Below are 15824 nucleotides of genomic sequence, written 5' to 3' on the forward strand. Positions count from 1 at the left end.
AGAAACAATTTCAGAAATGCAACAGAAACAACCACAAATCAGAAAAAGTTGGGACTGTATGTAAAATGAAGATAAAAAATAAAAATGTTGCACCATTCCCAGTTTCTCCACTCACAGAAACCAAACGTTCTTCCAGAGTTGTGTAATTATACTACAATAGTAGAATATAAAGAAGGGGAAAAAAAAGAAAAAAAATAGACAATATATTCGTCAATTGCAATTATTTGTCTGACAATTAATCGTCTCCAGAAATTCCTAATCGTGACAGCCCTACTTGAGATCAGAGTGCAAAATGCTTGAGGATTTTCGAAATGCGGTGTTTTCTGTATCGATTTTGTACTTCGATAATTGGGTTTTGCGCAAAACCAGAGGTAATAGCATTATAATATTATTTTGGTTGGTGGTGTGCCGCAAGATTTTGTAAATATAAAAAGGGTGCTGTGGCTCAAAAAAGGTTGAAAATCACTGGTCTAAGCCATACAACATATCTGGTCTTCTGTCTTGTAGACGTTCTCTTGGCACCCTGTCATAAGCGTTCTCTTAATCCACAAACACACGATGTAAATCCTTCTGATGTCCTCTGTCTCCATCAGTATTCTTAGAGCAAACATTGCATCTGTAGTGCTCTATCTCTGCATGAAGCTATATTCCTGCTCACAGATCTTCACCTATTTTCTGAGCCTCGCTTCTACTACTCTTTCCTGTAACTTTATGCTGTGGCTGATCATCTTAATGCCTTTGTAGTTACTGCAGCTCTGCATGTCACCCTTGTTCTTAAAAATAGGAACCAGCACATGGCTCCATTCCTAAGACATCTCACTTTCCAAGATTTTATTAAACAATTTGGTTGGAAACTCCACTGCCATCTCTCCTAAACATTTCCATGCCTCCACTGGAATGTCATCTGGACCAACTGCCTTTCCACTCTTCATCCTCTTCATAGCTCATTCAGGCTTTTTGCACTAACTTGCACTAAACTTTACACAGATGTGGAGGTGGATTTGGGAATTGCTCAGCAAGACCAAATTTACCAAAGGTCATTCACTGGGGCCAAGGTTATGTCTGCCTGTTTGACCCACTCCTCCCAGGTACTCTTGGTGATTTCTAAAACATGGAATGCCAGTGAATATTGGCGCCCAAATTTGGCCTTACAGAATTAACTTTGGCATTTGAAGTGAGTTTGATATTCAGCCTGGTTTGCACTAAATGTAGCACATGCCATGGTGGATTCCAGAATGGCCCTGACAAGGTCAGCCACAGGACAATCATTTGGATAAAGGTCAGGGTCATAGGAGTTAAATGTCTAATTTCTGTAGTCTTTACTGTCTTCATGCCTATAGGCACTATTACCTAGTTAAAAAAAAGTTTGAGAGCCACTTTGAAGAACCCTGACCCTCTGCAGCTTGATTAATTGGGAGCTTGTCGGACCCTCAGACGTTTTGAACCAATTGATGTTTGGTACTTTTCTGTTTCTCTGACTGCAATTATGTTTACTTACTACACACAAGTTTGATCACCAACACAAGATTTTCTGATTTTTATCTTGATCCTTCTCTCCAGGTGTGGCAAATACCAGATTACACATTGAACCGCCCCCTGTCCGATCCCATTGTAGTTCTGGAGGGTCATTCCAAACGTGTTGGAATTGTCAGCTGGCATCCATCAGCACGCAACATACTACTCACAGCGGGTAACGCACACATGAACATACAGTGCATCCAGAAAGTATCTATAGCACTGTACTTTTTCCACATTTTTTTACAGCCGTATTCCAAAATGAATTAATTTTTTTCCTCAAAATTCTACACACAACACCCCATAATGATGTGAAAAAAGTGTTCAGTGCTCAGGTGCATCCTCTTTACACTGATCATCCTTGAGATATTTTTACAGCTTAATTGGAGTCTACCTAAATTAAGTTGAATGGACATGATTTGGAAAGGCACATACCTGTCTACATATAAGGGTCCCACAGTTGAAGGTCCAAATGAGCACAGTGGCCTCCATCGTCTGTAAATGGAAGAAGTTCAGAACCACCAGGACTCTTCCTAGAGCTGGCTGCCCATCTAACCTGAGAGATCGGGGGGAAGGACCTTAGTCAAGGATGTGACCAAGAACCCGATGGTCACTCTGTCAGAGCTCCAGCATTCTTCTGTGGAGAGAGAACCTTCCAGAAGGAAAACCATCTCTGCAGCAATCCACCAATCAGGTCTTTATGGTAGAGTGGCCAGATGGAAGCCACTCCTTAGTAAAAGGCACATGGCAGCCCACCTGGAGTTTGCCACAAGGCACCTGAAGGACTCTCAGACCATGAGAAACAAAATTCTCTGGTCTGATGAGACAAAGATTGAACTCTTTGGCATAAATGCCAGGCATCATGTTTGGAGAAAACCAGGCACCATCCCTACAGTGAAGCATGGTGGTGGCAGCATTGTGCTGTGGGGATGTTTTTCTGCAGCAGGAACTAGGAGACTAGTCAGGATTGAGAGAAAGATGAATGCAGAAATGTACAGAGACATCCTGGATGAAAACCTGCTCCAGAGTGCTCTTGACCTCAGACTGGGGCAGCAGTTCTTCTTGCAGCAGGAAAATGACCCTAAGCACACAGCCAAGATATCAAAGGAGTGGATGTCCTTGAGTGGCCTAGTTAGAGCTCAGACCTGAATCTGAGTGAACATCTCTGGAGAGTTCTGAAAATGGCTGTGCACCGATGCTCCCCATCCAACCTGATGGAGCTTGAGAGGTTCTGCAAAGAGAAATGGACAAAACTGCCTAAAACAGATGCGCCAAGCTTGTGCCATCATATTCAGGAAGACTTGAGACTGTAATTGCTGATAAAGGTGCAGCAACAAAGTACGGAGCATAGGGTGTGAATACTTGTGTACATGTAAAATCACATGTACACAAGTATTGAGTTATTAGTTTGTTTATTATTTTATTAGTTTTATTATTTTTAATAAATTTGCAAAAAAATAAAAAAAAAACTTTCATGTTGTCATTATGGGGTTTTGTGAGTATAATTTTGAGAGGGAAAACTTATTTTCTCCATTTTCGAATAAAGCTGTAACATAATAAAATGTGGAAGAAAAAAAACATGCTGTGAATACTTTACAGATGCACGGTATGTGATTTGTTGAGTTATTTGTAACCTCCTCCTTTTGTGCGAGTACATAAGCTCTGCTTTGACTGCATTCATGTTTATTGATCATGTCCACTCTCAGGCAGTGATAACCTGATAATCATCTGGAACGTGGGGACGGGCGAGCCCGTGCTCTCCATGGATGACCACCCAGACCTCATTTACAGCATCAGCTGGAACCGAAATGGCAGTTTGTTTTGCACCACCTGTAAGGACCGACGTCTGCGTGTATGTGACCCCCGTAGGAGGGAGGTGGTTGCGGTAAGTGACGAGGACATAGAGGGTGGACAAAATATTCAGCACACCTTCCACTAGAATGCTATCTGCTTTAAAAAAAAGAGAGAGAAAAATCAAATGCAGTAAATTTACCTTTGTTTTATAACTGTATTTAACATTCAAAGAAATGGCATTTCTACTAAAACATGTTTGTCTAAAATATCAATGACAATCAATAATCTATACAAAACACTTTTGTCTATTTTTCTGCTGATGTTAATGCAGACCAGATTTATCTGTGTAAGAGGAGTTGGACTGCCAAAATGTGGACCGGGGTTTGAGTCCAGGTTGGTGCTTCAGGCCACCAGTCTGTTTTGTTTTGACACTTCATTTGCATTGTCCCAGTCCATCCAGCTAAATTGGTGCCCATCTTGTCTGGGGAAGTAGCCTGTGATGCCTTGATGTCCCCTTCAGGTGGAGTCATAGACTCATCCAGTTCACGTTGCAGAGTCAGAGGACGACCACCAGATTGCTGAACCTCATGGCCTGTATAGGTCTTCTACTGATGTTTGACTTTCAAGGAGACAACTTGTAAAGCAGTAACACATGTGCTCATTTATCCAGAATCTGCAGTAGATCTATTTAACCTGCTCCAACCTACTGAGCAAGTTTCAAAAAGTTAATTTGGTAGTGGTGGGTGCGTGTGTGTGGCATGTCTTTTTTTTTTTTCTCTCTCCTCACCTATGATTTAACAGGGCATGCATAGGATTAATAGTCATTCAATCAATCAATCAATCAATTTTTTTTTTTTATATAGCGCCAAATCACAACAAACAGTTGCCCCAAGGCGCTTTATATTGTAAGGCAAGGCCATACAATAATTACGTAAAAACCCCAATGGTCAAAACGACCCCCTGTGAGCAAGCACTTGGCGACAGTGGGAAGGAAAAACTCCCTTTTAACAGGACTCAGTGAGTCGTTTAGTGAGCAAGCAATTCTGGAAACTTCTATAAGGAACTCTATAAAATCTGTTGCATATCCAGCCCTCAAATTTTTTAATTTTGATGGATCCAGGTGAGGACCAGTGAGCTTCTTATTTTGGGTCATGTTGGCCTCTCTTTACATGCTAAATGATTGTAACATAAATTTAAAAAATGGCCTACACTCAGCCTGGTTGATGTGCAGATGTCTGTGTTGAAGAGGACGTGCAGCCCTCAGCTGGAAACGTTTTTCATAAACTTTCATCTGTTCTATTCACCACAGGAGTTAGCCTCATTTGTGCTGCTCAGTGTTTATATTCCACCTCAGGTGTGCGTAACGGAGGAGGCGCAGGAGCAGCTCAATGACCAGATCACAGATCAATCAATCAATTTCAATCAATTTTATTTATATAGCGCCAAATCACAACAAACAGTTGCCCCAAGGCGCTTTATATTGTAAGGCAAGGCCATACAATAATTACGTAAAAACCCCAATGGTCAAAACGACCCCCTGTGAGCAAGCACTTGGCGACAGTGGGAAGGAAAAACTCCCTTTTAACAGGAAGAAACCTCCAGCAGAACCAGGCTCAGGGAGGGGCAGTCTTCTGCTGGGACTGGTTGGGGCTGAGGGCGAGAACCAGGAAAAAGACATGCTGTGGAGGGGAGCAGAGATCAATCACTAATGATTAAATGCAGAGTGGTGCATACAGAGCAAAAAGAGAAAGAAACACTCAGTGCATTATGGGAACCCCCCAGCAGTCTAAGTCTATAGCAGCATAACTAAGGGATGGTTCAGGGTCACCTGATCCAGCCCTAACTATATGCTTTAGCAAAAGGAAAGTTTTAAGCCTAATCTTAAAAGTAGAGAGGGTGTCTGTCTCCCTGATCCGAATTGGGAGCTGGTTCCACAGGAGAGGAGCCTGAAAGCTGAAGGCTCTGCCTCCCATTCTACTCTTACAAACCCTAGGAACTACAAATAAGCCTGCAGTCTGAGAGCGAAGCGCTCTATTGGGGTGATATGGTACTATGAGGTCCCTAAGATAAGATGGGACCTGATTATTCAAAACCTTATAAGTAAGAAGAAGAAATTTTAAATTCTATTCTAGAATTAACAGGAAGCCAATGAAGAGAGGCCAATATGGGTGAGATATGCTCTCTCCTTCTAGTCCCCGTCAGTACTCTAGCTGCAGCATTTTGAATTAACTGAAGGCTTTTCAGGGAACTTTTAGGACAACCTGATAATAATGAATTACAATAGTCCAGCCTAGAGGAAATAAATGCATGAATTAGTTTTTCATCATCACTCTGAGACAAGACCTTTCTAATTTTAGAGATATTGCGTAAATGCAAAAAAGCAGTCTTACATATTTGTTTAATATGCGCTTTGAATGACATATCCTGATCAAAATGACTCCAAGATTTCTCACAGTATTACTAGAGGTCAGGGTAATGCCATCCAGAGTAAGGATCTGGTTAGACACCATGTTTCTAAGTTTTGTGGGGCCAAGTACAATAACTTCAGTTTATCTGAGTTTAAAAGCAGGAAATTAGAGGTCATCCATGTCCTTATGTCTGTAAGACAATCCTGCAGTTTAGCTAATTGGTGTGTGTCCTCTGGCTTCATGGATAGATAAAGCTGGGTATCATCTGCGTAACAATGAAAATTTAAGCAATGCCGTCTAATAATACTGCCTAAGGGAAGCATGTATAAAGTGAATAAAATTGGTCCTAGCACAGAACCTTGTGGAACTCCATAATTAACCTTAGTCTGTGAAGAAGATTCCCCATTTACATGAACAATTGTAATCTATTAGATAAATATGATTCAAACCACCGCAGCGCAGTGCCTTTAATACCTATGGCATGCTCTAATCTCTGTAATAAAAGTTTATGGTCAACAGTATCAAAAGCAGCACTGAGGTCTAACAGAACAAGCACAGAGATGAGTCCACTGTCTGAGGCCATAAGATGATCATTTGTAACCTTCACTAATGCTGTTTCTGTACTATGATGAATTCTAAAACCTGACTGAAACTCTTCAAATAGGCCATTCCTCTGCCAGATGATCAGTTAGCTGTTTTACAACTACCCTTTCAAGAATTTTTGAGAGAAAAGGAAGGTTGGAGATTGGCCTATAATTAGCTAAGATAGCTGGGTCAAGTGATGGCTTTTTAAGTAATGGTTTAATTACTGCCACCTTAAAAGCTTGTGGTACATAGCCAACTAATAAAGATAGATTGATCATATTTAAGATCGAAGCATTAAATAATGGTAGGGCTTCCTTGAGCAGCCTGGTAGGAATGGGGTCTAATAGACATGTTGATGGTTTGGATGAAGTAACTAATGAAAATAACTCAGACAGAACAATCTGAGAGAGAGAGTCTAACCAAATACTGGCATCACTGAAAGCAGCCAAAGATAACGATACGTCTTTGGGATGGTTATGAGTAATTTTTTCTCTAATAGTTAAAATTGTATTAGCAAAGAAAGTCCTGAAGTCATTACTAGTTAAAGTTAAAGGAATACTCGGCTCAATAGAGTTCTGACTCTTTGTCAGCCTGGCTACAGTGCTGAAAAGAAACCTGGGGTTGTTCTTATTTTCTTCAATTAGTGATGAGTGGTAAGATGTCCTAGCTTTACGGAGGGCTTTTTTATAGAGCAACAGACTCTTTTTCCAGGCTAAGTGAAGATCTTCTAAATTAGTGAGATGCCATTTCCTCTCCAACTTACGGGTTATCTGCTTTAAGCTGCGAGTTTGTGAGTTATACCTCGGAGTCAGGCACTTCTGATTTAAAGCTCTCTTTTTCAGAGGAGCTACAGCATCCAAAGTTGTCTTCATTGAGGATGTAAAACTATTGACGAGATACTCTATCTCACTTACAGAGTTTAGGTAGCTACTCTGCACTGTGTTGGTATATGGCATTAGAGAACATAAAGAAGGAATCATATCCTTAAACCTAGTTACAGCGCTTTCTGAAAGACTTCTAGTGTAATGAAACTTATTCCCCACTGCTGGGTAGTCCATCAGAGTAAATGTAAATGTTATTAAGAAATGATCAGACAGAAGGGAGTTTTCAGGGAATACTGTTAAGTCTTCAATTTCCATACCATAAGTCAGAACAAGATCTAGATTATGATTAAAGTGGTGGGTGGACTCATTTACCATTTGAGCAAAGCCAATTGAGTCTAATAATAGATTAAATGCAGTGTTGAGGCTGTCATTCTCAGCATCTGTGTGGATGTTAAAATTGCCCACTATAATTATCTGAGCTAAGCACTAAGTCAGACAAAAGTTCTGAAAATTCACAGAGAAACTCACAGTAATGACCAGGTGGACGATAGATAACAACAAATAAAACTGGTTTTTTGGGACTTCCAATTTGGATGGACAAGACTAAGAGTCAAGCTTCAAATGAATTAAAGCTCTGTCTGGGTTTTTGATAATTAATAAGCTGGAATGGAAGATTGCTGCTAATCCTCCGCCTCGGCCCGTGGCTACGAGCATTCTGGCAGTTAGTGTGACTAGGGGGTGTTGACTCATTTAAACTAACATATTCATCCTGCTGTAAGGCAGAATAAATCAATATGTTGATCAATTATTATATCATTTACTAACGGGACTTAGAAGAGAGAGAGACCTAATGTTTAATAGACCACATTTAACTGTTTTAGTCTGTGGTGCAGTTGAAGGTGTTATATTATTTTTTCTTTTTGAATTTTTATGCTTAAATAGATTTTTGCTGGTTATTGGTAGTCTGGGAGCAGGCCCCGTCTCTACGGGGATGGGGTAATGAGGGGATGGCAGGGGGAGAGAAGCTGCAGAGAGGTGTGTAAGACTACAACTCTGCTTCCTGGTCCCAACCCTGGCTAGTCACGGATGTGGAGAAGAGGTATCCAGACTCCCTGCTTATCATTCTGGGGGATTTTAACAGAGCAAATCTCAGCCATGAACTCTGCAAATACAGACAGCACATCACATGTCCACCAGGGACGCAAACATTCTTGATCACTGCTACACCACAATAAAGGACGGCTATTGGTCTATTCCCTGTGCAGCTTTGGAACTCTCTGATCACTGTCTGATCCACCTCATTCCCACCTAAAGGCAGAAATTAAATCTGCAAACCCTGTAGCGAAGACTGTAAAGATGTGAACCGGTGAGTCGATGCAGTAGCTACAGGCCTGTTTGACTGCACAGACTGGAGTGTCTTTGAAGCTGCATCCACAGACATTCATGGACTTTGTGACACTGTGATATCTTACATCAGTTTTTGTGAGGATCTGTGTGTGCAGACCAAATCTTTCTGCACATACAGCAACAACAAACTTGGTTTACTGGGAATGTGAGGCAGCTCCGCCAGGCCAAAGAGGAGCCTACAGAGGCGGCAACAAGCTCCTGTACAAGAGGCCAGAAACATGCTGACAAAGGAGATCAGAGTAGCAAAGAGGAGCTACTCTGATGGTCTGAAAAACAATTCTCAGCCAATGACCCTGCAGCAGTGTGGAGACATCTTCAACATGCCACAAACTACTGGAGACCAACCTCCCAACCTGTGGAGAAACCCCGACTGACTGACTGGCTGAGGAGTTGAATCTGTTTTACGCAGATTTGACCTGATGGTGTTGCTCCCTCATGTCCTGAGTGCCTGTGCTGATCAGCTGGCCCCCCATCTGGATTTTCAACAGATCTCTGGAGCTGTGTGAGGTCCTCTTTTGCTTCACACGCTCCACTATTATCCCAGTCTCAAAGAAACCCTCCATAACAGGGCTAAATGACTACAGGCCATCGCCCTGACATCTGTAGTCATGAAGTCTTTTGAACAGTGGTGTTGAGCCACCTAAAGGACATCACAGGATCCCTGCTGGACCCCTTGCAATTTGCCTACTGGGCAAATGGGTCAGATGAGGATGCAGTCAACATGGGACTGCATTACATCCTGCAGCACATGGACTCGGCAGAGATGTATGTGAGGATCCTGTTTGTGGACTTCAGCTCGGCGGTTCAGCACCATCATTCCTGACATTCTCCACCAAAATTCTCCAACTTCAGCTCCCACCTGTCAGTGGATCTCCAACTTCCTGATGGTAAAGACAGCAGGTGAGGCTGGGGAGCATAACATCCAGCACATGGACCATCAGCACTGGCGCCTCTCAGGGGTGTGTGCTCTAACACTGCTGTTCTCAGTCTATATGAATGACTGCACCTCAGGGAACTCCTTTGTTAAACTCCTGAAGTTTACGGACAATACCACCATCAATGGATTCATCCAGTATGGTGATGAGGCTGCATACAGATAGGAGGTGGAACAGTTGGTCCTCTGGTGTGGTCAGAACAACCTGGAGCTGAACCCGCTCAAGACTGTGAAGATGATGGTGGACTAATGGAGAAAGTGGACACTTTCTAGTTGCTGGGATTCACCATCTTCCGGGATCTGAAGTGGACCTCCCACATAGACGTCTTCAGGAAAAAGGGACAGCAGATGATGTACTTCCTCAGACAGCTCAGGAAGTTCAACCTGCCCCAGGAACTGCTCATCATCTTCTACATATCCATCATCCAGTCTGTCCTGTGCATCTTCATCTCTGTTTTGGTTCCTTCTGCCTCCAAACATGATGGGCTCAGATTTCAATGAACTGTCTGCAGAAAAAAATCATCGGAACCAGCCTGCCCTCCATCCAGGACTTATACTCTCTCGTTCCAGGTCAGAGCTGCGTCAGTCACAGTCAGTCAGAGCTGCGTGTCGTCAGAGCGAGCTGCAAAAAGTTTGTACCTGAGTTTTCAGAGGTGGTGTTTGTGGTTGCCATCTGCCACGCCGGTGTTTGCCAACCCGGACAGTGGGAATACCACCTCAACCGGCAACTTAGCCCCGCGACTGGACAGCAACAACGTCCGAGGCTCAACGTGGTGAATTCACTGAGGCCGCGCGCTGCGTCATTAGAGCCGCGCGTCACGAGTGCCGCTTCCCCGAGGCCTCGTGCAGCCACCGCGGATCCATCAGCGCGGAAACACCGAGGCCGCGCGGCACCAGCGCAGTGCAGATCCATCCCGGTGACAAACAACGCAGGCTGTTAACATCGGCGATCGACAAGCTGCTCATAAGCCGACCATGGGGCCTAAGAAGGTTCTGACAGCGGAGGAAGGTGACGATATTAAAAAATCTCTGGACTTTCTATCAGAGGAGATTTCTGTTGTGAAGCAGCAACAGAAATCAATCATGGATCTGGTGGAGGAGGTGAAGGCATTACGGCTCCAGAATGCCGAGAAAGACCGGCATCTGGTGCAGCTGGAAAATAGAGTGGCTGAATTGGAGCAGTACACCAGAATTAACGACGTCATCATCACAGGTCTTCACATCAAACCACGGTCCTACGCACGGGCGGTAACAGATGAGAGCGGAGGGGATCCCAGTGAACAGGAGGTCAGCTCTGTGGAAAACAGGTTGCTGATTTCCTCCTATCTAAAGGTATAGAAATGGATTTAAATAACATTGAAGCGTGCCACCCTCTGCCCCGGAGAAATGACGGTGATAAACGAACCATCATCATGAGATTCATCAACAGAAAACACAAAACAGCACTGTTAAAACAAGGAAGAAAACTGAAAGGGACAAACGTATTCATCAATGAACATCTCACCAAACGGAATGCCGACATCGCCAGGAAAGCACGCTTCTTGAAGAAACAGGAAAAATCCAGCACACATGGACTTCAAACTGTAAAATATTCATCAAACTGAACGGATCACCAGAACAAGCAAAAGTCATGGCAATAAGGAACATCGAGGAGCTGGACAAATATGAACAATAGTGTTTCTTAAAGCGAGGATCTGGACAAATATGACCAATAAGGTATGAGGACACAAACACATCACAACACCATGACACAGACCAGAGGAACCTATTCATCTACTACCTATTCATCTACATCTGGAGACAAGAAGGATATAACTCAAAGGATTGCTGATCATGGAAAAGTAGAACTGAGAAAATTTAAATACACAGACCACAATGTACTGGACTTGGAGCACGATATAGACCCAGACAATAATTTCTTCTCAAATATCAATGACAGTTGTTGCTATTATACAGATGAACAGTTTAATCGGATCATTAGAACGGATAACAAATTATCAATAATCCATTTCAACAGCAGAAGTCTATATGCAAACTTTAACAACATTAAAGAATATTTAAGTCAGTTTAAAAAAATATTTAACATAATTGCTATATCAGAAACATGGATCAATGAAGATAAAGGAATGGATTTTGAACTGGATGGATATGAATTTAATTGTGTAAATAGAAAAAATAAGAGTGGAGGAGGAGTGGCTGTGTATGTGGATAAGAACATGGATTATAAAATAGTAGACAATATGACAACTGTGATTGATAACTTATTAGAATGTATAACTATTGAAATATGTGAAGAAAAAAAGCAAAAATGTATTAGTCAGCTGTATATATAGAGCACCAGGATCTAGTATTGAACATTCACTGACTGTATGGGAAAAATGTTCTCAAAAACTAATCAAAAAACTGTGTTCATTTGTGGTGACTTAAATATTGATCTGCTCAATCCAAATAAGCATAAAATAACAGATGAATTTATCAGTATAATGTACAGTATGAGTTTATATCCAAAAATCACCAGGCCAAGCAGAATTACATCCCATAGTGCTACCTTAATTGATAATATATTCAGCAATGATATTGAGAATAACACTGTGAGTGGATTATTAATCAATGACATTAGTGATCATCTACCAGTTTTCATCGTTTATAATAGAAACCATCGGCGGAATCAGCCAGAGGAGAAAATAAAATACAGGCGAGTGCGGACAGAGGAAACATGAACACACTAAAGAAGGATTTACAGGAGCAAAACTGGGAAAAGGTATACAGTGAAAGTGATGTTGATAGTGCATATGAAACTTTTTTACAAATATTTACATCATTATATGATAAAAATTGTCCAATTAAACAAGACTACAGAAAACAAAAAATCCAAGCTCGACCATGGATGACGAAAGGGTTACGAAATGCATGTAATAAGAAAAATACACTGTATAGAGAATTCATAAAACTAAAGACTAAAGAGGCAGAAAATAGATATAAGAAATACAAAAATAGATTAACTAATATTATACGGGTATGTAGGAAGGAATATTATAGTAACATATTATATAATAACAAAACCAATATTAAAGGAATATGGGATATATTAAATAGCATTATCAAAAATGGTAATAAAAAACAGAGTTACCCTCAGTATTTCATTGATAATAATGTCAAGAAGGAAAATAAGGATGAGGTAGTCAACGGTTTTAATAATTTTTTGTAATATTGGACCAGCTTGGCAGAAAAAATTCCTGATTCCCAATCTGAGGATTGGGATAATAATCTTATAGAAAGAAATCCCTGTTCAATGTTCCTCACAGCAGTGGATGGAAATGAAATTATAGACATGGTGAATAATTGTAAATATAAAACATCTACCGATTTAAATGAAATTGATATGGTGGTGGTAAAACAGGTCATTGAATGGATTGTAGAACCATTAACATACATCTGTAACTTATCATTTCAAACCGGTAAATTTCCCAATCAAATGAAAATAGCTAAGGTTGTGCCGCTGTATAAGACTGGGGATAGACACCACTTCACAATTATAGACCTGTTTCTTTGCTTCCACAATTTTCCAAATTATTAGAAAAGTTATTCAATAATAGATTAGACAAATTCATAAATAAACATAAATACTTACTGATAGTCAATATGGATTCAGAGCACATAGTTCAACATCACTTGCATTAATAGAATCAGTTGAGGAGATTACAAACGCCATAGACCACAAATTACATTCAGTTGGAATATTTATAGACCTTAAAAGGCTTTTGATACAATTAATCATGACATATTAATCAATAAACTTGAACAGTATGGGATTAGGGGGTTGGTGTTGCACTGGGTGAGAAGCTACTTAAGTAACAGAAAACAGTTTGTGAAGTTGGGGGATATACATCATCATGCTTGGACAATGCTTGTGTCGTCCACAGGGGTCAGTATTGGGTCCAAAACTGTTTCTAATTATATAAATGATATTGTCAATGTTTCCAAAATATTAAAATTAGTATTATTTGCAGATGACACAAGCATTTTTTGTTCAGGGGGGGATTTGCAGGAGTTACTGAGGAGGATCAGTATAGAAATGGGAAAATTGAAAATATGGTTTGACAGAAACAAATTATCATTAAACTTAAGTAAAACAAAATACATGTTATTTGGCTATTGTAATACAGACATACAGGTTCAGTTACAAGTCGAGGGGGTAGATATTGAAAGGGTACATGAAAATAAGTTTCTGGGGGTGATAATAGATGATAAGATAAACTGGAAGACTCATATAAAACATATACAAAGTAAACTGTCAAGAAGCATTTCAGTTCTAAACAAAGCGAAACATATTCTGGACCACAACTCACTCCGCATTCTTTACTGCTCACTGGTTTTACCATATTACAGTACTGTGCAGAGGTATGGGGTAATACTTATAAAGGTACAACACAATCACTATCAGTAATGCAGAAAAGAGCTATAAGAATTATTCATAATACTGGCTATAGAGATCATACAAATCCACTATTTTTACAATCCAAATTCTTAAAATTCACAGACTTGGTTCATTTTCAAACAGTACAAATGTGTATAAAGCAATAAACAATTACTTCCAGCAAATATTAAAAATATGTTTTTTAACAGATCAGGGGATTACAGTCTGAGGGGGAAATTTAATTTAAAGCATCAGTGGGCAGGAACAACATTAAAAGGTTTCTGTATTTCTGTCTGTGGGGTGAGGATGTGGAACAGATTGGGAGTGGGGCTCAAGCAATGTCCAAGCATGAACCAGTTCAAACAGCGGTACAAAAATATGGTTTTTTTCTGGGTATAGGGAGGAGGAAGGGTAATGAGGGTTAGGGTGTTTTTGTTTTTTCCTTCGGCTTGTAAATATATAGTATTTTGTATGTAAGTAGGTATGTGAAGGTGTATATTTATGTTTGTGTATATATGTGTATATGTGTATATGTGTATGTATGTTGATGTGTGTATGTATGTATATGTGTATGTATATGTATATATATATATATATATATTGATATCGATTTAGGTGTGTAGGAATCTATGTGTATATGTGGCAAAGGGTATTACTGGTTGTGGGGAAGAAGGGGTAGGGATAAATAAGTGATGCTTCACCCTACCCCTTTCGGACATGTTGGGTACACAGTAGGAACTTTTTTGTTGTTGTCTTTACTGATCTATCTTGTAATTGTTGTTGTATCAAATGTTCGAAATAAACAGTTTTCATTCATTCATTCATTCATTCATACCGGTCCAGGACCAGGAAGTGAGCTGGTAACATCTCTGCAGACCCCTCACACCCTGGACACACATTGTTTAAACTCCTCCCCTCCGGTCGAAGTTACAGAGCTCTGTACATCAAAACAACCAGACACAGGAACAGTTGTTCATCACACTGATAAACGACTTAACCTGCCAAAAACTCAGTCATATACCTCATGTGTGACTTCAGTCTTTGTCCTTTGCACACATTTTTTACTGCACATTTTTATTTGCACATTTTTTTCTGTTGTGAATTTTTATTGTGAATTATTTCGTGTTTAGCGTATATTTATACATGCTTGTACAGAGTACAGTTCAAACTGGAGTCGAATTCCTTGTATTCTTTGAGAATACTTGGCAAATAAAGGCCATTCTGATTCACTGAGTCCATGGTGATTAAACACTGACATATAGTGGTGACTCTGTAACACTAATCTGTGTTACAGCGGCCACTGTAGGCTGCTGTCGCTTGTTAAGTAACAAACATAAAGCACGCATGGATTGAAAGTAAAAATTGTTAAATTTTTGGTGAGGTGATGGTCTAGTGATTAAGGCGTTGGGCTTGAGACCAGAGGATCCTCTGTTCAAATCCCAACCTGACCGGAAAAACCACTAAAGGCCTTGGGCAAGGTCCTTAATCCCCTAGTTGCTCCCATTGTGTAGTGAGTGCCTTGTATGGCAGCACCCTGACATTGCGGGTGAATGTGAGGCATTATTGTAAAAGCGGTTTTGAGCAATCTGATGCAGATGGAAAAGCGCTATATACAGTAGTGTTCAGAATAATAGTAGTGGTATGTGACTAAAGATTAATCCAGGTTGTGAGTATATTTCTTGTTACATGGAAACAAGGTACCAGTAGATTCAGTAGATTCTCACAAATCCAACAAGACAAGCATTCATGATACGCACACTCTTAAGGCTATGAAATTGGGCTATTAGTAAAAAAAAAAGTAGAAAAGGGGGGTGTTCACAATGATGGTAGCATTTGCTGTTGACGCTACAAAACTCAAAACTATTATGTTCAAACTGCTTTTTTACCAATCCTGTGAATCACTAAACTAGTATTAGTTGTATAACAGTTTTTCATGATTT

The 15824-nt window shown here is 40.4% G+C and overlaps 1 protein-coding gene across 3 annotated transcripts in view; it reads left to right on the forward strand.

The window, feature by feature from the left end:
* coro6 (coronin 6) overlaps nt 1-15824 on the forward strand; it is a 105475-nt gene that overhangs the window by 45456 nt on the left and 44195 nt on the right. For all 3 annotated transcript variants that reach the window (XR_004562686.1, XM_034178196.1, XM_034178197.1), the window contains 2 exons: nt 1561-1690; nt 3222-3400. Coding sequence is in view for 2 of the 3 variants with exons in the window: in XM_034178196.1 (XP_034034087.1) it covers nt 1561-1690; nt 3222-3400 (309 nt within the window). In the remaining variant the exon portion in view is untranslated. The remainder of the gene's footprint in view (nt 1-1560; nt 1691-3221; nt 3401-15824) is intronic.

This window comes from Thalassophryne amazonica, chromosome 9 (genome assembly GCF_902500255.1).
Source record: "Thalassophryne amazonica chromosome 9, fThaAma1.1, whole genome shotgun sequence".
Lineage (NCBI taxonomy): Eukaryota > Metazoa > Chordata > Actinopteri > Batrachoidiformes > Batrachoididae > Thalassophryne > Thalassophryne amazonica.